The 22,108-nt window shown below is 54.0% G+C and overlaps 1 protein-coding gene across 2 annotated transcripts; it reads left to right on the forward strand.

The window, feature by feature from the left end:
- The first annotated feature begins 1,296 nt into the window (after nucleotides 1-1,296).
- Nucleotides 1,297-19,185, forward strand: LOC115385244 (ezrin-like). 2 transcript variants are annotated; one of them, XM_030087210.1, is made up of 13 exons: nucleotides 1,297-1,537; nucleotides 6,723-6,806; nucleotides 7,020-7,115; nucleotides 8,540-8,814; nucleotides 9,346-9,429; nucleotides 10,595-10,741; nucleotides 11,059-11,155; nucleotides 11,380-11,543; nucleotides 11,910-12,040; nucleotides 15,087-15,247; nucleotides 16,470-16,562; nucleotides 16,743-17,039; nucleotides 18,454-19,185. In XM_030087210.1, exons 2-13 carry the CDS (start codon nucleotides 6,744-6,746, stop codon nucleotides 18,616-18,618), a joined length of 1,773 nt encoding a protein of 590 aa, XP_029943070.1. In that variant the 5' UTR covers nucleotides 1,297-1,537; nucleotides 6,723-6,743; the 3' UTR covers nucleotides 18,619-19,185. The 2 variants fall into 2 exon arrangements, with proteins under 2 accessions (XP_029943070.1, XP_029943069.1); XM_030087209.1 differs by lacking the exon at nucleotides 1,297-1,537 and adding an exon at nucleotides 4,449-4,477.
- The last annotated feature ends 2,923 nt before the right edge of the window (nucleotides 19,186-22,108 follow it).

Consider the following 22,108-nt stretch of genomic DNA (forward strand, 5'->3'; position numbering starts at 1 on the left):
CTGTGGTCCTGGTCCATGAGGTCTGTGGTCCTGGTCCATGAGGTCTGGGTCTGTGGTCTGAGAGCCAGAAGGGAGAAATTCAATCCTGTTTCCTGTTTTATGGAAATAAGTCTTGTATGAATTCACCCTGTCACCCAGCAGCGTTCTAAGGGAAGGGCGCCCCCTACAGCTCCCTGGCTGGAGCCGTCGGCCCTGACGTGGGACACGGTGAGTCAGTGGATGCCCCGCCGCCCGGCCCCGCCCGGGGCGCCCGGGTCGAGTCCCTGGGTTCAGAGCTCAGATAAAGCAGCAGGTTCAGGACTTTGCTCTCAGCTCAGCAGCGTGTCGCCAAACCGCCCCTCCTCCAGATTCCTCCAGATTCCTCCAGATTCCTCCAGATTCCTCCAGATCAGCAACAGCTGCTGCTACACACAGTTAGCTTTGGTTAGCTAGCTAGCTAGTTAGTTAGTTAGTTAGTTAGCTAGTTAACTTCTTGTTCCTCATCACTTCTGAGAAAGTGAAGAAATTTAACTTCACAATGTAGAATTCACTCAGAGAAACTCAGTCAAAATGAAACATGAAAACAATCCGATTGTGTTGTTTTTCTTTGCATTTTGTTGTCTTTTGTTGTTTACTCTTGTTTTTTATGTTGTGTTGTTTTTGTGTTTTTCAGCATCAGTTTAAAAATCTATGAACTCATTAAGATCCGTTGTAATTAGTGCTCAGTGTTCTCCGTGTTCTCAGTGTTCTCTGGGTTCTCCGGGTTCTCTGGGTTCTCCGGGTTCTCTGGGTTCTCCGTGTTCTCTGGGTTCTCCGGGTTCTCTGGGTTCTCCGTGTTCTCTGGGTTCTCCGTGTTCTCTGGGTTCTCCGGGTTCTCTGTGTTCTCCGGGTTCTCCGTGTTCCCTGGGTTCTCCGTTTTCTCAGTGTTCTCCGGGTTCTCCGGGTTCTCGTCCTCAGTCTGCCTCAGTGTTCTCCGTGTTCCCTGGGTTCTCCGTTTTCTCAGTGTTCTCTGGGTTCTCCGTGTTCTCTGGGTTCTCCGGGTTCTCTGGGTTCTCCGGGTTCTCTGGGTTCTCTGGGTTCTCTGGGTTCTCCGTGTTCTCTGGGTTCTCCGGGTTCTCCGTGTTCTCCGGGTTCTCCGGGTTCTCGTCCTCAGTCTGCCTCAGTGTTCTCCGTGTTCTCTGGGTTCTCCGTGTTCTCCGGGTTCTCCGGGTTCTCGTCCTCAGTCTGCCTCAGTGTTCTCCGTGTTCTCTGGGTTCTCCGTGTTCTCCGGGTTCTCTGGGTTCTCCGGGTTCTCTGGGTTCTCCGTGTTCTCTGGGTTCTCTGGGTTCTCCAGGTTCTCTGGGTTCTCCGGGTTCTCTGGGTTCTCTGTGTTCTCTGGGTTCTCTGGGTTCTCGTCCTCAGTCCTGTCTGACCGCGGAGCAGCTGGAGTCTCTGTACCGGATCTATGAAGGAACCTTCAGAACCAGGTCCCCCATGGTGGGCGACATGGCGCCACAGATCCTGAAGCAGGACGGGGGTCAGAAGAACCGGGACCTCAGGCCGGAGGAACCCGTCAGAGGTGAGATTTAACCAGCCGGGGTCCTGGAGGTCACCTGGAGGTCACCTGGAGGTCAGGCTGCTGGTTTAGTGGCGGCCTGGAGGTCTGGAGGTTCAGAGACGACCGGATTGGAGGGTTTAGATCCATTAAACTAACCTGTGAGGTGATGCAGCCTCACGCTAACCGGTAACCAGCTACTAGTCATCCTGAAGACTTGACCAGCTGATGATAACCAGCCACTAAAGGTAACCAGCTGATGATAACCAGCCACTAAAGGTAACCAGCTGATGATGATGCATTGGTTTTGTACAGCGCTTTGTTGGACACTCAGACGCTTCACACTGCGTCACTCATCCTCTCCATCCCGGGTGGGAGCTGAGCTGCTGCTGTAGCCACAGCTGCCCTGGGGGGGGCAGCCTGGCGCCCTCGGCCCCTCCCACCTCCACCCCTTCACTCACTGCTCTCATACTGAGGCGAGGTGGGTGAAGTGCCTTGATTAGGGACAGGGATCGAACCGTCAACCTTCCGGTTATGAGACAACCTGCTCTACCATCTGAGCTGCTGTCGCCCCAGGTGATGGTAACCAGGTGATGGTAACCAGGTGATGGTAACCAGGTGATGGTAACCAGCCAGTAATTAAAGGGACTTAAGGCAAGATTTGTGAAAAGGACACCTGCATCTCCAGTTTATTCAGCGCTGACGGGTCGTGAAGCTTTAGAAAGCTAAACTCACAGGCCGATCCGCGTGTCTGTTGCCTTATACAGGATTTGTTGCAGTTCAGGGTCCGAATTTCCCGCGCAATCGTGGGGATGTGATGTAAACTGACGCTGTATGCGGCGGGGTGGCCATCGGGAGGTTCAGGAGGTTTCCCGAACGGCCGGTGGGGTCTATTCTGCCCCCCCCACCCCCGCTCCTCATATTGTCGGATAAAACGAGTCTCCAAACGCAGCTCCCGGGCTGAATTTCAAATAATGAATATTGGATCTGCGTTTGATTCACGGAGGGAACTTCAGCTGCATTTGGGAGTGAAAACGGATGCTGACAAAAATCACATAATGCGCTGTGGTCCTGCAGTGAAAACAGCAGGAGCCTCCCCGGTGCAGCGCTGAGGGCGGACAGTCTGCAGTGTTTGTGGCGCTCCCGTGCCGCCTCGGCTGCTGGCTGCAGTTCCCCACAGCGCCCACTGCGGCAGCACTGAGGTACATTTTCTAAAGTTAGGCCAAAAAGTTTCATTGGTCTTCCAAGTTATAATCCAAAACAAAGGTTCTTTTCCAAAGACCAGGGAGACATCACGTGACTCTCTGAAGAAGACAGCTGACAGCTGCCGAAACCGTCAGGTCAATAACTAAATACCTCCCTGGTCTTTGGAAAAGAACCTTTGTTTTGGATTTTCTAAAGTTGCCTTAAGTCCCTTTAAGTAATTAGTTGTAGTTATTACTATTTACTTCTTCAAAAAAGTAATGGAGTTACAGTATTTTAAAAGTAACTAATTACTGGACAAAGTAGCTGCTTTTTTACCTTTAGACATTACTTTAGAACAAAACAGGTTTAAATATGTCAAAGAACTCAAAGAAGGATTCCCTCTTTATGGAACTTTAAGATCATGTTTAATTATTGATAATAAAACTGAACATATGACGCTTCACAGAATAAATTACAAACAGGAAACACTACAGTAATCTAAACAGTAATCTAAATGATTCACGTTGCTGTGTGACAATATGAGACAAGACACCAATCACATTGAATTTCTACATCTGTTGATGATCTATGATCTATGTCATGGTGTGTGTGTGTGTGTGTGTGTGTGTGTGTGTGTGTGTGTGTGTGTGTGTGTGTGTGTGTGTGTGTGTGTGTGTGTGTGTGTGTGTGTGTGTGTGTGTGTGTGTGTGTGTGGTGGGGGGGTGCCGCTGTTCTACAACTCAAGATGGAAAAAACTCAAAACTTTTCTTGGTCTCGGTCTGGAGCTGAACCGGTCCTGGTCTTGGTTTAGGTCTAGCACAGTGATGGAAAGAGCAGGACGGAGCCGGTCAGACGCTTCAGGCCTCCTGACTGCTGCTGGATCCACACAGATCCGGGATCCAGTTTGATCCCACTCAGATCCCAGATCCAATATGATCACATCTGATCCCACTCAGATACCGGATCCAGTCTGATCCCAGCTGATCGGCTCCTTCATCCGGGGATCAGACTTCTTCTCCTTCATTTCACCCCTTTAATCAAAACTGAGCAGGAAAATCCATACAAGCTGCGGACGTGCTCTTATTGTGAAACTCACACGCACACACACACACACACACACACACACACACACACACACACACACACACACACAGTGATAAGGAGCCTGTCCTGCTGACTCCACCTGTCAGTGGTCATAATGTTCTGGACGGCCGCCCCGCCCAGCTGGTCTGGTGTTTTGACAGCGGGTTGCAGGTGAGAGGTTGACGTGATCCGGAGCGATCAGCTGTGCGATCAGATCCATTTCTCTTTAGTAGCGCCTGAATCGTTTTATTGTGGTTAGATAACCGCGATTAAGGTCAAAGGTCTCAGATAAAGGTCGGGAGCCTCCGCCTGCCGCGCCAGAGCCGCTGCAGCAGCGGCGGCTGTTCAGGCAGTAGTGATCCCTCTGACTGGATCCACCGGATCAGCGCGGATCCCTGTGCGGCTGCAGACCCCGGTCAGCTGACACCAGTGAACGTCCCCGTGCGCTCCGACCGAAGGTCGCACCTGTGCAGGTGCTGAGCCAGGCGGCCGCGAGTGGGCGGAGCCGCTCCGTCACCCGGTCCTCCGACGCCCGGTTCAAAGGTCGCCGCCCTGCCCTGCCCTTGAGCCAGCCTGCCGGAGCGCGGCGCCTTCCTTATCAGACGAAGGAGCGCTGCGAGTCGCCACTGCCGCCTGGGACCGCCTGGGGAACACTCTACCGCCGAGCTCCACCGCCCTGCCGCCATGCCCAAAACGGTAGGACCGCAGAACCTCCGCCCGCCGCCGTCCCCGTCCCCTGTCCCCGTCCCCGTCCCCGTCCCCTGTCCCCTGTCCCTGTCCCCGTCCCCTGTCCCCCTGTCCTCCACTCTGCCTGGAGGGATTCTGCTGCTCTTCAGGATCTTTAAAGCTTTTCCTGCTCCAACAACCAGAAGCAGCGTTTGAAACCCTGCGGGTCGCTCCGGTCGGTTCTGGCGCCGCTGGTCGGTTCTGGCAGCGCCGGTCGGTTCTGGCAGGCAGCGCCGGTCGGTTCCGGTGGCTCCGGTCACTGATTGAACCTGGGTCTTTGTTGGGTTCTCTGTTCTCTGCCTCAGAGGCGTTTTCCCAGAGGCAGAGCTCCGTCTTGACATTTACTCATTAACTGCAGGTAGAGTTTGACCCGTGTTCCTCACATTCCTGACAGAAATGTAACCGGCTCCAGCCCACACACACACACACACACTCACACACACATGCACGCACGCACGCACACACACGTCTGTCGCCTGGTTCTGGAATATCAGGGCTGGAATCCGGCGGTGACTCATGGATCGTCAGTCTGACTGAAGACAAAGGAAACACTTTGTCCTGAATGTTTCATCAACTGTGATCAGACACAGCCGCTCCTCCCCGTCGCCATGGAAACTGAGGGGAAGGGGTCATGGAGGGGTCATGGAGGGTCATGGAGGGGTTGTCATGGCGACGCCCTGTCAGCTGGAGCAGCAGTCACTTCAGACTCTGAGCTTCAAGTCGACCTGGAGACGTTTGTCTCCACCGACCGAGCGACTGATTCTTCTTCTGTGGTGGTGGTGACGTCAGCCGGAGGTCCAGATGTTCCCTCACTGTGTGGATGTTCAGAAACATCTGCAGGCTTGTTGACGGGTTGTTTAAGCTCCAGTCTCACCCACTTCATCTTTCTGACCCGGGGCGGGGCGGGGCGGGGCGGGGGGGGCGGGGGGGGGGTTGGGGGGGGGGCCTGCTGCAGGGTCACCTCATGATGCAGTTCTGTAACTGCAGCAGGACCTGTGTGTTCTGCAGACCCAGGTCTCCTGTGGTCTGCAGACCCAGGTCTCCTGTGGTCTGCAGACCCAGGTCTCCTGTGGTCTGCAGACCCAGGTCTCGTGTGGTCTGCAGACCCAGGTCTCGTGTGGTCTGCAGACCCAGGTCTCGTGTGGTCTGCAGACCCAGGTCTCGTGTGGTCTGCAGACCCAGGTCTCCTGTGGTCTGCAGACCCAGGTCTCATGTGGTCTGCAGACCCAGGTCTCATGTGGTCTGCAGACCCAGGTCTCATGTGGTCTGCAGACCCAGGTCTCATGTGGTCTGCAGACCCAGGTCTCGTGTGGTCTGCAGACCCAGGTCTCGTGTGGCCTGCAGACCCAGGTCTCGTGTGGTCTGCAGACCCAGGTCTCGTGTGGTCTGCAGACCCAGGTCTCCTGTGGTCTGCAGACCCAGGTCTCATGTGGCCTGCAGACCCAGGTCTCATGTGGTCTGCAGACCCAGGTCTCATGTGGTCTGCAGACCCAGGTCGGCCCTGTTAGTCCTGCTCTGGATCTGACTTTGGGAAAGGTCCTGGTGTTATGTAACAATAGAGTCTAAAGGCGACTTGGTGGCAGGGAGTGTTTTCTTATTTTAGTGTGTGTGTGTGTGTGTGTGTGTGTGTGTGTGTGTGTGTGTGTGTGTGTGTGTGTGTGTGAGTGTGTGTGTGTGTGCAGTCCAAAGTCTACTGAGATTACAGAGTAATTATGGTTGATGAATAATGAGCCTCAGCAACTGAGCAGCTGGAGGTCAAGGTGTTTGTCTTTAGGGTCAATCAGACTGATCATGTGACTTCCTCCCTCCTTCCCTTCCTCCCTTCCTTCCTCCCTTCCTCCCTCCCTCCCTCCCTTCCTTCCCTCCTACCTCCTTCCTTCCTTCCCTCCTCCCTCCTTCTCTCCCTCCCTTCCTTCCCTCCTCCCTCCCTCCCTCCCTTCCTTCCCTCCTACCTCCCTCCCTCCCTTCCTTCCCTCCTCCCTCCTTCTCTCCCTCCCTTCCTTCCCTCCTCCCTCCCTCCCTCCCTTCCTTTCCTCCTACCTCCTTCCTTCCTTCCCTCCTACCTCCTTCTTTCCCTCCTCCCTTCCTCCCTCCCTTCCTCCCTCCTCCCTCCCTCCCTCCCTCCCTCCCTTCCTTCCCTCCTCCCTTCCTCCCTCCCTTCCCTCCTCCCTTCCTCCCTCCCTTCATCCCTCCTTCCCTCCTTCCTCGGCTGCAGGTTCACGTTCGCGTCACCACCATGGACGCTGAACTGGAGTTCTCCTTCCACCCCAACACCACGGGGAAGCAGCTGTTCGACCAGGTTAGGACCACACACACACACACACACACACACACACACACACACACACACACACACACACACACACACACACACACACACACACACGTCTTTGGACGGAACCCCCCGATGCCCTGGGAGAACATGGAAACTCCACAGTCTTACAGACAGCTTGTCTTGAAGTGAGGTGAGATGAAGGGGTCAAAGGTCGTGCCCTTCCTGCTCCCTGCCCAGGTGGCCCGGACCATCGGCCTGCGGGAGACCTGGTTCTTCGGGTTGCTGTTTATGGACGCCAGAGGGTTCTACAGCTGGCTGAGCCCGGAGAAGAAGGTGATCCGACTGTGACTGAGCGACTGTTGTTATGACTGAGACTCTCAGTGTTGTTGCTACTGTCGGCGTCACTGTTAGTGTTGTAGTTACTCCTGTTCTGACTGTTGATATTACTGTTATTGTTGTTATGACTGCTGTTGTTATCGTAGTTATTACTGTTTTTGTCACTGTTCGTGTTGTTGTTGTTTTGTTATTCCGACTGTTCTGACTGTTGTTATTACTGTTCATGTTGTAGTTACGACTGTTCTGACTGTTGTTATTACTGTTCATGTTGTAGTTACGACTGTTCTGACTGTTGTTATTACTGTTCATGTTGTAGTTACGACTGTTCTGACTGTTGGTGTTTAACATAGAGAATGTGGAAACAGACAAACCCTGACTGGAGAGTTTAAGTGAGGGGCCGATAACAAGCCTGGAGGAAGGTCCAGACCTGAACCCAGACCTGGACCTGGACTCTGACCCAGACCTGAACCCCCCTCCTCCTCCTCAATCTCCTCCTCCTGCTCTTCATCCTACTCCTCCTCCTCCTCCTCCTCCTCCTCCTCCTCCTCTCTTTCCTCCTCCTCCTCTTCTTCCTCCTCCTCCTCCTCCTCCTCTTCCTCCTCCTCTTCCTCCTCCTCTCTTTCCTCCTCCTCCTCTCTTTCCTCCTCCTCCTCCTCCTCCTCCTCTTCCTCCTCCTCTCTTTCCTCCTCCTCCTCCTCCTCCTCTTCCTCCTCCTCTCTTTCCTCCTCCTCCTCTCTTTCCTCCTCCTCCTCCTCCTCCTCCTCCTCCTCCTCCTCCTCCTCTTTTTCCTCCTCCTCCTCCTCCTCCTCCTCTCTTTCCTCCTCCTCTCTTTCCTCCTCCTCCTTCTCCTCCTCCTCCTCCTCCTCCTCCTCTTCCTCCTCCTCTCTTTCCTTCTCCTCCTCTTTTTCCTCCTCCTCCTCCTCCTCCTCCTCCGCCTCCTCCTCTTCCTCCTCCTCTCTTTCCTCCTCCTCCTTTCTTTCCTCCTCCTCCTCCTCCTCCTCTCTTTCCTCCTCCTCCTCCTCCTCCTCCTCCTCTCTTTCCTCCTCCTCCTCCTCTTCTTCCTCCTCCTCCTCCTCCTCTCTTTCCTCCTCCTCCTCCTCCTCCTCTCTTTCCTCCTCCTCCTCCTCCTCTCTTTCCTCCTCCTCCTCCTCTCTTTCCTCTTCCTCCTCCTCTCTTTCCTCCTCCTCCTCCTCCTCCTCCTCTTCCTCCTCCTCCTCCTCCTCCTCCTCCTCTCTTTCCTCCTCCTCCTCCTCCTCCTCCTCCTCCTCCTCCTCCTCCTCTCTTTCCTCCTCCTCCTCCTCCTCCTCCTCCTCCTCCTCCTCCTCTCTTTCCTCCTCCTCCTCCTCCTCCTCCTCCTCCTCCTCTTCCTCCTCCTCCTCCTCCTCCTGCTCTGACCAGGTGTCTCTGGCTCACCTGTGCAGGTGATGGTTCAGGATGTGAGGAGAGAGACTCCCCTGCAGTTCAAACTGAGGGCCAAGTTCTACCCGGAGGACGTGACGGAGGAGCTGATCCAGGACGTCACCCGGAGGCTGTTCTTCATGCAGGTGAAGGAGGACATCCTGCAGGAGGAGGTCTACTGCCCCCCGGAGTCCGCCGTGCTGCTGGCCTCCTACGCCGTGCAGGCCAAGTACGGCGAGTTCAACAAGTTCGTGCACAACTCAGGCTACCTGCTGTCGGAGCGCCTGCTGCCCAAAAGGTGAGAGGTCAGACCCGCCCCGCCCGGGTGGAGCATCAGACCCGCTCTGTCTGACCCACCCCGTCATGTTTTACCAGCAGAGGTTGGCGCTTTGCTCAAACTCAGTCCTCTCTGGACGTCCTCCTCGTTACTCTGATGCTCGTCTAAAATATCTGATGTTCACTGTAGTCGAACCCTCAACCTCACTGAAACACTCTGCCATGACCTCTAACCTCTAACCCTTCTCCTTCTAGCCCTGACCTCTAGCCCTGACCCCTGACACTAGGGTCAAGGTCTGGAGCCTCGTTCTGTTAGACAGTCAGAAGTGACCTTCAGTGCACAGTCGGCTGTAAAAGTCACCCCGAGTCCAGATGTGTGTTGATGACATCAGAGGACAGCAGCCAATCAGTTCATAGATACTTCCCCATAGTGACCACCGATTGGCCCTTCAGATGTCTGACTGTCACATGACGGCCCGGTGTTCGGCCTGCGAAGAGTCCATCCAGGGACAGAACGGGCTGCAGACTGACCGACGGCTCGTCTCGCTCTCAGGGTTCTGGACCAGCACAAGCTGACCAAGGAGCAGTGGGAGGACCGGATCCAGATCTGGCACAAAGAGCACGGCTCCATGCTGAAGTGAGTCCCAGTGGGGGGCCGGGGACGGGGGGGTCATACTGCCACTCCTGAAGGGTCGCCATAACTCTGGAATAATGTTTCAGCCATGAGAGAGAGAGAGAGGGAGAGGGAGAGGGAGAGAGACAGAGAGAGAGAGAGAGGGAGAGAGGGAGAGAGAGAGAGAGAGAGAGAGAGAGAGAGAGAGTCAGAGAGAGAGGGAGAGAGGGAGAGAGAGAGAGAGAGAGAGAGAGAGAGAGAGAGTCAGAGAGAGAGGGAGAGAGGGAGAGAGAGGGAGAGAGAGAGAGAGAGAGAGAGGGAGGGTGACTACAGTGGTGATGATGATGATTATGATATTGATGGTTTTGATGATGATGATGATGATGATAATGGTGATGATAAAGATGGTGGTGATGATTATGGTGATGATGATGATTTTGATAATGATGATGATGGTGGTGATGAAGATGACGATGGTAATGATGATGATGAAAATGGTGATGATGATGTGAGGATGGCGATTGTGGTGATGATGGTGATGATGAAGATAATGGTGATGATGATGATAAAGATGGTGGTGATGATTATGGTGATGATGATGTGAGGATGGCGATGGTGGCGATGGTGGTGATGATGGTGATGAGGCGACAGCAGCTCAGGTGGTAGAGCAGGTCGTCTTATAACCGGAAGGTTGGCGGTTCGATCCCCGCTCCCGCAGGCGTAAAACTTTCGTTGTGTCCTTGGGCAAGACACTTCACCCACCTTGCCTAGTATGAAAGTTGTGAGAGTGAATGGTTGGTGGTGGGAGGGGCCGATGGTGCAGACTGGCAGCCTCGCTTCCGTCAGTCTGCCCCCCCCAGGACAGCTGTGGCTACAGCAGCAGCTCACCTCCACCCAGTGTGGAGAGAAAGAAGAATGCAGTGTGAAGCGTCTCTGAGTGTCCTGAAAGGCGCTGTATAAAACCAATGCATTATTATTATGATGGTGGTGATGATGATGACAGCGATGATGATGATGATGACGATGATGACGATGATGATGGACACATCAGCATGTTGGGACTGGTCTCAGACTCTGGTCCTGTCCAGGTCTTACCCGGGTTTGTTCATGTCGGGTCTTTAGTCTCAGCCGGTAGCAGAGGACCAGCTGTTTCCGTGGAAACGAGCGTGTCCCTGTCTGGTCCCCCCAGGGAGGACGCCATGATGGAGTACCTGAAGATCGCCCAGGACCTGGAGATGTACGGCGTCAACTTCTTCGAGATCAAGAACAAGAAGGGCACGGAGCTGTGGCTGGGCGTGGACGCTCTGGGGCTCAACATCTACGAGAAGGAGGACAAGTACGTCTGTCGGCGTCACCCGGGAACAGGGCTTCATCCTGGCTCGACCTCTGACCTCTGACCTCTGACGTCATGTTTGTAGTGTTTCTGATCGCTCAGCTGACAGGAGGGACGTCCGGCGGGTCATCGGCCCCGGCTCTCCTCTCTGCCGGCTCTAATAACATTTGATGCGTGTTGATTCTGAAGGTCGTTGATCCAGTTCTCATGAAGGTCGTTGACCCCGCTGTCGTGGAGGTCGTTGACCCCGCTGTCGTGGAGGTCGTTGACCCCGCTGTCGTGCCTCCTGCTCTGACGCCCGTCCTCTTGTTTCCTCTCAGGCTGTCTCCTAAGATTGGATTTCCCTGGAGCGAGATCAGAAACATTTCCTTCAACGACAAGAAGTTCGTCATCAAGCCCATCGACAGGAAGTCTCCGGTGAGTCTGAACGCACCAGGTCACATGACTCACAGCGGCCAATCCCGTTCAGCCACAACAGACCTGAAGAGAACCAAACCTGGGCTGTACGGCGAAACGGCTGCATGAGGAAAACCAGCTGATCTGAAGAAGTTTAGAGGAAACAGCTTAAAACTCACTCACTCACCTCTTATTCACTCTCTCACTCCCTCACTCACTCCCTGACGTGCGCTCTCCTGCTGCAGGAGTTCATCTTCTACGCTCCGCGGCTGCGGATCAACAAGCGGATCCTGCAGCTGTGCATCGGGAACCACGAGCTCTACATGCGGCGCCGCAAACCCGACAGCATCGAGGTGCAGCAGATGAGGGCCCAGGCCAAGGAGGAGCGCCTGCAGAAGAAGCTGGAGAGGTCACACACACACACGCACACACACACATGCACACACACACACGCACGCACACACACACACACACGCACGCACACACACACACACACGCGCACACACACACACACACACACACACACACACACACACACGCACGCACACACAGACACGCACGCACACACACACACACACACACGCACGCACACACACGCACACACACACGCACACACACACACACACACACACACACACACACACACGCACGCACGCACACACACACACACACACACACACACACACACACACACACACACACACACACACACACTCACACACGCACGCACGCACACACACACACACACACAGCTGAGCGTCCTCTGGGCCCGCAGGGACCAGCTGGAGAGCGAGAAGCGGAAGCGGGAGGCCATGGAGAAGGAGAAGCAGCTGATGGAGGAGGAGAAGCAGGACCTGGTGAGGAAGCTGTCCGAGTACCAACAGTCCAGCAAGAGAGCCGAGAGAGGTACACACACACACACACACACACACACGCACACACACACGCTGCTGCCTCCTCGCTGCCCTCTGCTGGCCGGGCTGTTCCCTGCAGCGTCCCTCCCTCTGCAGCTTCTCGGTTCTTCGGTTCTTCTCCTCCTTCTCTGTGGTTCTGGATCATTTCCGACCAGAATCAAACCAGAACCGGTGGACCAGGACTTTCCACTGAGCCACAGCAGTGAGACGATGAGACGATGAGACGATGAGACGATGAGACGATGAGACGATGAGACGTTAGAGCGAGGCTCACGCCGACAACGCACTGGTAGCGCCGCGCACGGAGCTTCTGATGGCCTCCCATGTTAACCTATCTGACCTTTAGAGCTGTCCTCAGCTGTCCTCACCTGTCCTCACCTGTCCTCAGCTGTCCTCAGCTGTCCTCAGCTGTCCTCACCTGTCCTCACCTGTCCTCAGCTGTCCTCAGCTGTCCTCAGCTGTCCTCACCTGTCCTCACCTGTCCTCACCTGTCCTCAGCTGTCCTCAGCCATGGCACCTGTGAGCCTGACCAGGCAGAGCAGGACTCAGACAGGACCATGTTTGGACGGACCGGTGGGACGCTGAATAAAAAAGCCTTATTGAGGTTAAACGGAGTCCAGCGGAGGACAGACGCGCCGACAGGAGGGACGCTTTGTCAAAATCAAACCTTCTGCTCTGCTGTTGTGGCCGAAACCAAAAGACCAGCAGACCTGGAAGAAGACCCCCGGTCTGGAGGGGTCTACAGTTCTACCGTTCCATTCAGCAGATGCTTTTGTCAAAGCGACGTCCAACACAAGCAAGAATTCAGACATGAGGAAAAACCTTTAGTGAGTGCAACAGTGCTTCAAGTGTGATTGGTCAAAGGTCAAAGGTCAAAGGTGTTGCCATCAAGTTGCAGAAGAAGTGCCAACCCCCCCCCCCCCCCTTTTTTTTTCTCAACTTAGTCAGTGGTAACTCAGTGCTGGGTTTTGGGTCTTCCCCTAAGCTGGAGGGATTCAGTCCCTCGGTGTCTCTGAACAGCTGAGTCTTCCACTGTCTCTTAAAGCAGAACGGGACTCGGCAGAACCAGAGTCTGGGACTTTGATCCTCCATCTGGGAACAACAGAGGAGAAGAGTCTGGCTGGAGGTTTAGAGCCGAGCTGGGCTGGAAGCTCCAGGTAGAGAGCAGACCTGGATCAGCGAGTCCAGGTAACGGTTCTGGAAGCCAGGAGGAGAGTTCTGGATCTAGTCCTGGCTGCAGCTGGAAGCCAGTGAAGGAGAGGAACGGGGGAGGACTGAGCTCTGTGGACCGGGTGAAGACCAGACCTGCTGCATTCTGGATCCTCTGTAGAGGTTTGGCTGGACCTGCAGGGAGACCCGCCTGAAGAGAGACCGCCCCAGACCGTGCTCTCTGCCTGGGCCCGTCAGGTGACGCTGCTGCCCGGTTCACAAACCATCTGGACGTCCGGACTCAGTGGATCCAGCATGATGGCCTCTGCTCTGACTTTGAGAATGTCCACAAGGGGGCGCCACAGGGGTCAATATTGGGACCCCTGTTGTTTTTTATTTACATGAATGATCTAGGACAAAACGTGTCTGATGCCAGGATTCAGCTCTACGCTGACGACACTGTGATTTCCTGCTGTGGACCAGCAGCTGCCAAAGCAAAGAAGGAGGCCTCCTGCACGAGTCCACCAGTGGACTCATGAAGGAAGTGTTCCAGAGGAGGTTCTTGGTGTCTGGCTTGACGACCCTCCACCTTTAACCCCCGCATAGAGAACACGGCACAGAAACTCAAACTGAAACTGGGTTTTTTCCTTCAGGAATAAGTTCTGCTTTTCTTTTAACGTGAAAAAAAGGCTTGTCGCTGCAGCTTTTTTTTACCCGTTTTAGATTACGGAGATTTGTTTTATATGGATGCTTCTGCTCAATGTCCTCACAGGACAGACAGTCTTTATCACGCTTCTCTAAGGTCCAAAACGAACTGTAAAGCGGAGACCATCTCTGTGACCGGTCCTCTGGTGTGGGACGGCCGTCCTCGTCCAGCCAGTACAAGAGTAAAGGGGAGATCAGTGGCAGAAAGTCCTGAGCTGGTCTGTCCACGAGAATGTTCATGTCTCCATGACAACCAGTGGTGAGCCTTCTTCAGGGATCTGAGAGTAGCATGTCCATTTCAGAGACGAAGTACTACAGATCGCCCCCTGGTGGGCGGTACTGACCACAACATCAGTCGGTAGTGACTGTTAAAGAGCGATGTGAAAACAGTGTTGTTGTTCGACAGGCGCAGTGCAGTCTCTACCGTCTCTACCGTCTCTACTGTCTCTACTGTCTCTACCGTCTCTACCGTCTCTACCGTCTCTACTGTCTCTACCATCTCTACCGTCTCTACCGTCTCTACCATCTCTACTGTCTCTACTGTCTCTACCATCTCTACTGTCTCTACTGTCTCTACCATCTCTACTGTCTCTACCGTCTCTACCGTCTCTACCATCTCTACCGTCTCTACCGTCTCTACCGTCTCTACTGTCTCTATTGTCTCTATTGTCTCTACCATCTCTACCGTCTCTACCATCTCTACTGTCTCTACCATCTCTACTGTCTCTACCATCTCTACCGTCTCTACCATCTCTACTGTCTCTACTGTCTCTACCATCTCTACTGTCTCTACTGTCTCTACCATCTCTACTGTCTCTACCGTCTCTACCGTCTCTACCATCTCTACCGTCTCTACCGTCTCTACCATCTCTACTGTCTCTACTGTCTCTACCATCTCTACTGTCTCTACTGTCTCTACCATCTCTACTGTCTCTACCGTCTCTACCGTCTCTACCATCTCTACCGTCTCTACCGTCTCTACCATCTCTACTGTCTCTACTGTCTCTATTGTCTCTACCATCTCTACCGTCTCTACCATCTCTACTGTCTCTACCATCTCTACTGTCTCTACCATCTCTACCGTCTCTACTGTCCTACTGTCTCTGCCGTCTTCCTGTCCTCCCCTCAAGCCGTCCCGGCGGCGTTCTCCGTCTCGCCGTCTCACAGACCTTTCTGTCCCTCAGAGCTGCAGGAGCAGCTGGACCGGGCCGCCCGGCTGGAGGAGGAGCGCAGGAGGGCGGAGCAGGAGGCGGCCCGGCTGGAGGCGGAGCGGCTGGAGGCCATCCTGGCCAAGGAGGAGCTGGCCCGGCAGGCGGAGGAGCAGGTGAAGAGCCAGGAGCAGCTGGTGAGTGAAGCCGTGTCCCAGAGCCTCCGTCCGCTGGAGACTCCGACCGCTTGAGCCACTTCCTGCTCACTTCCTGCTCCACTTGCTGGAGCCACTTCCTGCACACTTCCTGCTCACTTCATGCTCCACCCACTGGAGCCGCTCCCTGCTCACTTCCTGCTCACTTCCTGCTCACTTCCTGCTCCACCCACTGGAGCCGCTCCCTGCTCACTTCCTGCTCATTTCCTGCTCACTTCCTGCTCTGCTTGCTGGAGCCACTTCCTGCTCACTTCCTGCTCCACCCACTGGAGCTGCTCCCTGCTCACTTCCTGCTCACTTCCTGCTTCACCCACTGGAGCCGCTCCCTGCTCACTTCCTGCTCACTTCCTGCTCCGCTTGCTGGAGCCACTTCCTGCACACTTCCTGCTCACTTCCTGCTCCACCCACTGGAGCTGCTCCCTGCTAACTTCCTGCTCACTTCCTGCTTCACCCACTGGAGCTGCTTCCTGCTCACTTCCTGCTCCGCTTGCTGGAGCCACTTCCTGCACACTTCCTGCTCCGCTTGCTGGAGCCACTTCCTGCACACTTCCTGCTCACTTCCTGCTCCACCCACTGGAGCCGCTCCCTGCTCACTTCCTGCTCACTTCCTCCTCACTTCCTGCACCGCTTGCTGGAGCCACTTCCTGCTCACTTCCTGCTCCACCCACGGGAGCTGCTCCCTACTCACTTCCTGCTCACTTCCTGCTTCACCCATTGGAGCTGCTTCCTGCTCACTTCCTGCTCCGCTTGCTGGAGCCACTTCCTGCACACTTCCTGCTCACTTCCTGCTCCACCCACTGGAGCTGCTCCCTGCTCACTTCCTGCTCACTTCCTGCTTCACCCACTGGAGATGCTTCCTGCTCACTTCCTGCTCCACCCACTGGAGCCGCTCCCTGCTCACTTCCTGCTCATTTCCTGCTCACTTCCTGCTCCGCCCGCTGGAACCACTTCCTGCTCCACCCACTGGAGCCGCTTCCTGCTCACTTCCTGCTCACTTCCTGCTTCACCCACTGGAGCTGCTTCCTGCTCACTTCCTGCTCACTTCCTGCTCACTTCCTGCTTCACCCACTGGAGCTGCTTCCTGCTCACTTCCTGCTCACTTCCTGCTCACTTCCTGCTCCGCCTGCTGGAACCACTTACTGCTCCACCCGCTATAGCCACTTCCTGCTCCGCCCGCTGACCTCTGACCTCTGCCCCTCCGCAGGCTGCAGAGCTGGCGGAGTACAGCGCCAAGATCTCCCTGCTGGAGGAGGTGAACCGGGCCAAGGAGGAGGAGGCCAGCAGCTGGCACAGCAAGGTGGGGTCACCACACTGACGCCTCCGGCCGGACTCGAACCGGGGTCCCCTCGCTGTGAGGACAGCAGAGCATGACGGAGGAGGAGCCGGGACTCCTCCGTCAGCTACGTCCAGTCATGAAGACGGGGACAGGGCGGATTTGACGTGGACTGATGACCTTCATTTGACCCCCCCCCCGCAGGCTGTCAGCATGGAGGAGAATCTGGTCAGGACCCAGGAGGAGCTCTACACCGTCACGTCCTCCACCACCATCACCACCACGGTGGTGGAGGTTCCTGAGTCCCGCTCCCGCTCCCGCTCCGCCTCCTCCTCCTCTTCCTCCTCCTCCTCCTCCTCAGAGAACGAGAGCGACCAGGAGCACAGCGAGGAGAACAGCACCTACAGCGCCGAGCTGCAGACGCCGGAGATCCACGACCACCACGAGGAGGAGCGGCTGACGGAGGCCGAGAAGAGCGAGCGCCTGAAGAGGCAGCTCATGGTGCGGCACACACACACACACACACACACACACACACACACACAGACACACACACACACACACACACACACACACACACACACACACACACACAGACACACACACACACACAGACACACACACACAGACACACACACACACACACACACACAGACACACACAGACACACACACACACACACACACACACACAGACACACACACACACAGACACACAGACACACACACACACACACACACACACACACACACACACACACACACACACACACACACACAGACACAGACACACACACACACACACACACACACACACACACACACACACACACACACACACACACACACACACACACAGACACACACACACACACACACACACACACACACACACACACACACACACACACACACACACACACACACACACACACAGACACACACACACACACACACACACACACACAGACACACACACACACTCAGTCAGGGGAACTTTAGTCTACAGCGTAGATTGTATACAATGGACAGACCTTTCGTGACGTCCCCACAGCGTTCCCAACCGCCGTTCTTCAGCGAGTCCAGCAGGACGTCTCCATGTTGAACATTTGAAGCCAGATGTGATGTGATTGGTCCAGCCCATCATGTGACCGCATCACGTGGACAGAGGGGGCGCTGTGATAGGGCCATTTATGCAAAACTTTAACTGGTAAAATAAAATCAACAGATGATTCATGTGAAAATCAGAGTGTGGTGAAGCAGCAGGTTCTAGAAACCAGAGCCAGAGACCAGAACCAGTTCTGAAACCGGAGCTTTATATGTTAATTTTCACTCTGAAAATCAGCATTTTGAATGGTTCCAGTGGGACCGGGCTCTTTTTGAAACCAGCATCATCGCCCCCTGCTGGAATCTCTCTTGAATTGCATCTTTTTTGCACTTCCGCATTATCTTCATGTTTTACGAGCGGAGGCTGGCGCCTGGTCTACAGCCAGTCAGGGGGAGGGACTCCATCACCACGTCTCTCTCCACCCCGGAACCAGCATAACAGCATGTCCATGACCACCACAGCCATACGATACATAGACCCCCTGCTGACAGTGGAGAGACCATTGGCTGTATGTAATGGTGGGCGGGGCTAACGTGGCGCCTCCCACAGGTCGTCTCCATACTGGACTCTGTAAACCAGATGTAATGTGATTGGTCCAGCATGTCACAGAGGAGGAGCTGTGATTGGCTGATTGATGCTGAACTTTAACCCCTGGAATCAAATCAATATAGAGATCAGAGTCTGGTCCAGAAGAACCAGAGCCAGAGACCAGGACCTGGTCTGGAACCAGGACTAATATGGTCTGGTTCCTGAGCTCGTGGTTCTGGGTTCTCCTGTGTTTTTAACCTGGAACCTGGTTCCTCCTCAGGCCCTGACCTCTGACCTGGCCGGCGCCCGAGACGACAGCATGAAGACCCAGAACGACCTGCTGCACGCCGAGAACGTCCGGGTGGGCCGGGACAAGTACAAGACGCTCCGGCAGATCCGGCAGGGCAACACCAAGCAGAGGATCGACGAGTTTGAGGCCCTGTAGGCCCCCGTAGGCCCCTGTAGGCCCCCGTAGGCCCCTGCAGGCCCCGAGGGGCGGGGGGGGGGGGGGCTCCCGGGACCCGGGGACCCGGCTCATGGATTCACTCCAGGCTGAAGATCCTCCAGGAACAAACCTGCAGCAGGAAATCCGCCTCCAGCTGATTGACTGTGATTCAACAGCAGCTCGGTTCTGTCATGTGGACCCAGCTGAACCTGAAACCCAATAAAACCACCTGAGACCCTGCTGCACCGCTCATTCCCTGCTCTCATGGATTCATCCTGTCATTCATCCTCTCGTTCTCTGTTCCTCGTCCGGTTTCTCTCCGTCTCTCTGATAATCTCTCGGTTAAACTTCAGTGATTTTATGGTTTTATCTGCAGCTCTGGACTCTTTCACTCACCAACCTTTACACCAGAGCTGCCTTTGCCTGTTCTGACCTTTGACCTTTCTTGCTCCATTGCTCCTATTTGACCTCTGCAGCAGATACAGAGCTGAAACTTGAGCTCTGGAGTTATAAAACTTTTCCTCCTCACACACGGCGCTGCTGGTGCTGTGCTGCTTTCACATTCACTTCCCCTCAGGTTCACTCCAAAGGGACCAATAAAGTTTTATCTATCTAACAGAAATCTTATCACCATTTCCTTCTTTGTTGTCGTTTCATCAATACTTCATAATCTACTGGAACTCAATTAAAGGGGCTGTATCATGAAAAATTCACTTTTTGTATGTTTTAACCGTGTTATATAGCTACGTACTCACCAAAAACACAGGAACGAGGCAGCCCCTGCCGCACGCTGTGGTTTCCTATGTTGACGTCACACGGAGAAGATGGCTCCCCTGAGCCCCCCCCCCCCCCCGCAGGCCCTCGGCAATCAGCGTTGCCGCTTTTTGTATCTCTGATTACGGAGATAAACTTTAACCATCGTCTGAAAGCAACAGTCAAGCAGGAGCAAGAGTCTGAAGAGTCTGGAGGGTCTGGAGGGTCTGGAGGGTCTGGAGGGTCTGAAGAGTCTGAAGAGTCTGAAGGGTCTGGAGGGTCTGAAGGGTCTGAAGGGTCTGAAGAGTCTGAAGGGTCTGGAGGGTCTGGAGGGTCTGGAGGGTCTGAAGGGTCTGGAGGGTCTGAAGGGTCTGAAGGGTCTGAAGAGTCTGGAGGGTCTGAAGGGTCTGAAGAGTCTGAAGAGTCTGAAGGGTCTGGAGGGTCTGAAGGGTCTGAAGGGTCTGAAGAGTCTGAAGGGTCTGGAGGGTCTGGAGGGTCTGGAGGGTCTGAAGGGTCTGGAGGGTCTGAAGGGTCTGAAGGGTCTGAAGAGTCTGGAGGGTCTGAAGGGTCTGAAGAGTCTGAAGAGTCTGAAGAGTCTGAAGAGTCTGAAGGGTCTGAAGGGTCTGAAGGGTCTGGAGGGTCTGGAGGGTCTGAAGGGTCTGGAGGGTCTGAAGGGTCTGGAGGGTCTGAAGGGTCTGAAGGGTCTGAAGAGTCTGAAGAGTCTGAAGGGTCTGGAGGGTCTGGAGGGTCTGGAGGGTCTGAAGGGTCTGGAGGGTCTGAAGGGTCTGAAGGGTCTGAAGGGTCTGGAGGGTCTGAAGGGTCTGAAGGGTCTGAAGGGTCTGGAGGGACTGAAGGGTCTGAAGGGTCTGAAGGGTCTGAAGGGTCTGGAGGGACTGAAGGGTCTGAAGGGTCTGGAGGGTCTGTGCTTGGTGAGTTTCGCACAGGAAAAGACGTTTTCGCGTGTCTTTGAGTGTAGAGAAGCTAGAGCTAAAGAGCTAAAGCTAGCCCTCAGAGAAGCTAGCATGACTTATTTGTTTTGAAGCTCCGATTGGTTGAAGTTCGCTGTCAGTCAGAGTCCACGGGGGGAGAGGCGGGATTTCAGTGAAACGGAGCATTTTCTCTTCCAGGTTTCAGAATTAGCCCCAGAAAATCTTTTATTTCACACAAAATTACTTTTCCTTAGCGCCAAAAATAAACTATTACCATGTTAATGCCATTTCTAGGGTTTGGACGAGCTAAAGAAGCAGGATACAGCCCCTTTAAAACAATTGAAAACATATGATCTTGATGTTGTAACACATAAATGCTGTCAGAGTGATCAATTTATTGATTGATTGATTTATAACAAACCTGTTTCAGAAAATGATTGTATGAAGATGAACACACACATCTGACTCAAAGTAAATAGTATTTTTAAATGAAACAGAACTTGTTATATAATGCACAGAAGTGTATTTGTAGACAAATAGAATTAGTTTAAGAGCAAAAACTCACTCCGTTAAAAAAGAAATAAAAAATCAGTCTGTGACACGGATCAACTTCCTTCCAGGTCAGAGGTCAGAGTCCTTAGCAACCAGCCTAAAACTAGCCGGGCGGCAGTTCAGCAGGAAAATAGAGAGATTGCAGGTTGAAACACAAAACCACACACCATGTCCATAAACCGGGTGGGAAATATGCAGATAAAATGTAGATTTACTGCCAGAGGAGCGCTGTGGAAATGATCATCCAGAGATTTCTCCGTTCCACTGTTCAGTTCTTTATTTTTTGGTTCATATTGTAGCTTCTGATCTGTTTCAGAAATGATTTTAATGATTCTGTTAAGTTTTGAAAGTCTCCCTGAAGTCATTGTTCAATGCAGAGAACTGTACCTGCTTCTCGGAGCAACGCCCTCTGGTCAGACAATAAATAAATTAAAAAAGTAAATAAATTAATAAATGATATTATTTACAGGAGCAATAGGAGACCCCGGGTTCTAAAATGTGGCACTTGGTCCTGATTCGGATCATGGATTAATGAGTGCTGTGCTCGTTTGAATTGAAGGACTTGCGTAAGGGGGAAGTAACGAGCAGGGTTGGGGAGTAACGGATTACATGAAAAGCATTTACATGATCAGGAAACAAACAAAAAGTAACTGTAATCCATTACAGTACATAAAAAATATGTTATCTCATTACAGGTATATCTGATAAAAACAGGGATTACTGAGCGGGACTACTTTTGAAAATCAGACGGAAATGATCAGAGTCTGGTGAAGCCAGAACGGTTGCAGAACCCAGAGACAGAGACCAGAACAGGTTCTAAAACCCGGCGCTTTATTTGTTTATTTGCTCTCTGAAAATCAGCATTTTGAGTGGTTCCAGTGAGACCCGGGCTCTTTTTGAAACCATCATCATCGCCCCCTGCTGGGATTTCCCTGGAATTACAGCTTTTCTGCACGTCTGCATGGAGGTGTGAGCAGTCGCCGGGTCGTCTCTGGGTGTGAGCGGTCGCCGGGTCGTCTCTGGGTGTCAGCGGTCGCCGGGTCGTCTCTGGGTCTCAGCGGTCGCCGGGTCGTCTCTGGGTCTCAGCGGTCGCCGGGTCGTCTCTGGGTCTCAGCGGTCGCCGGGTCGTCTCTGGGTGTCAGCGGTCGCCGGGTCGTCTCTGGGTCTCAGCGGTCGCCGGGTCGTCTCTGGGTGTCAGCGGTCGCCGGGTCGTGTCCAGGTGAGAACGTCTGCCGGGACGTGTCGCCGGGTCATGT

This window comes from Salarias fasciatus, unplaced genomic scaffold, assembly GCF_902148845.1.
Source record: "Salarias fasciatus unplaced genomic scaffold, fSalaFa1.1, whole genome shotgun sequence".
NCBI classification, from domain to species: Eukaryota; Metazoa; Chordata; class Actinopteri; order Blenniiformes; family Blenniidae; genus Salarias; species Salarias fasciatus.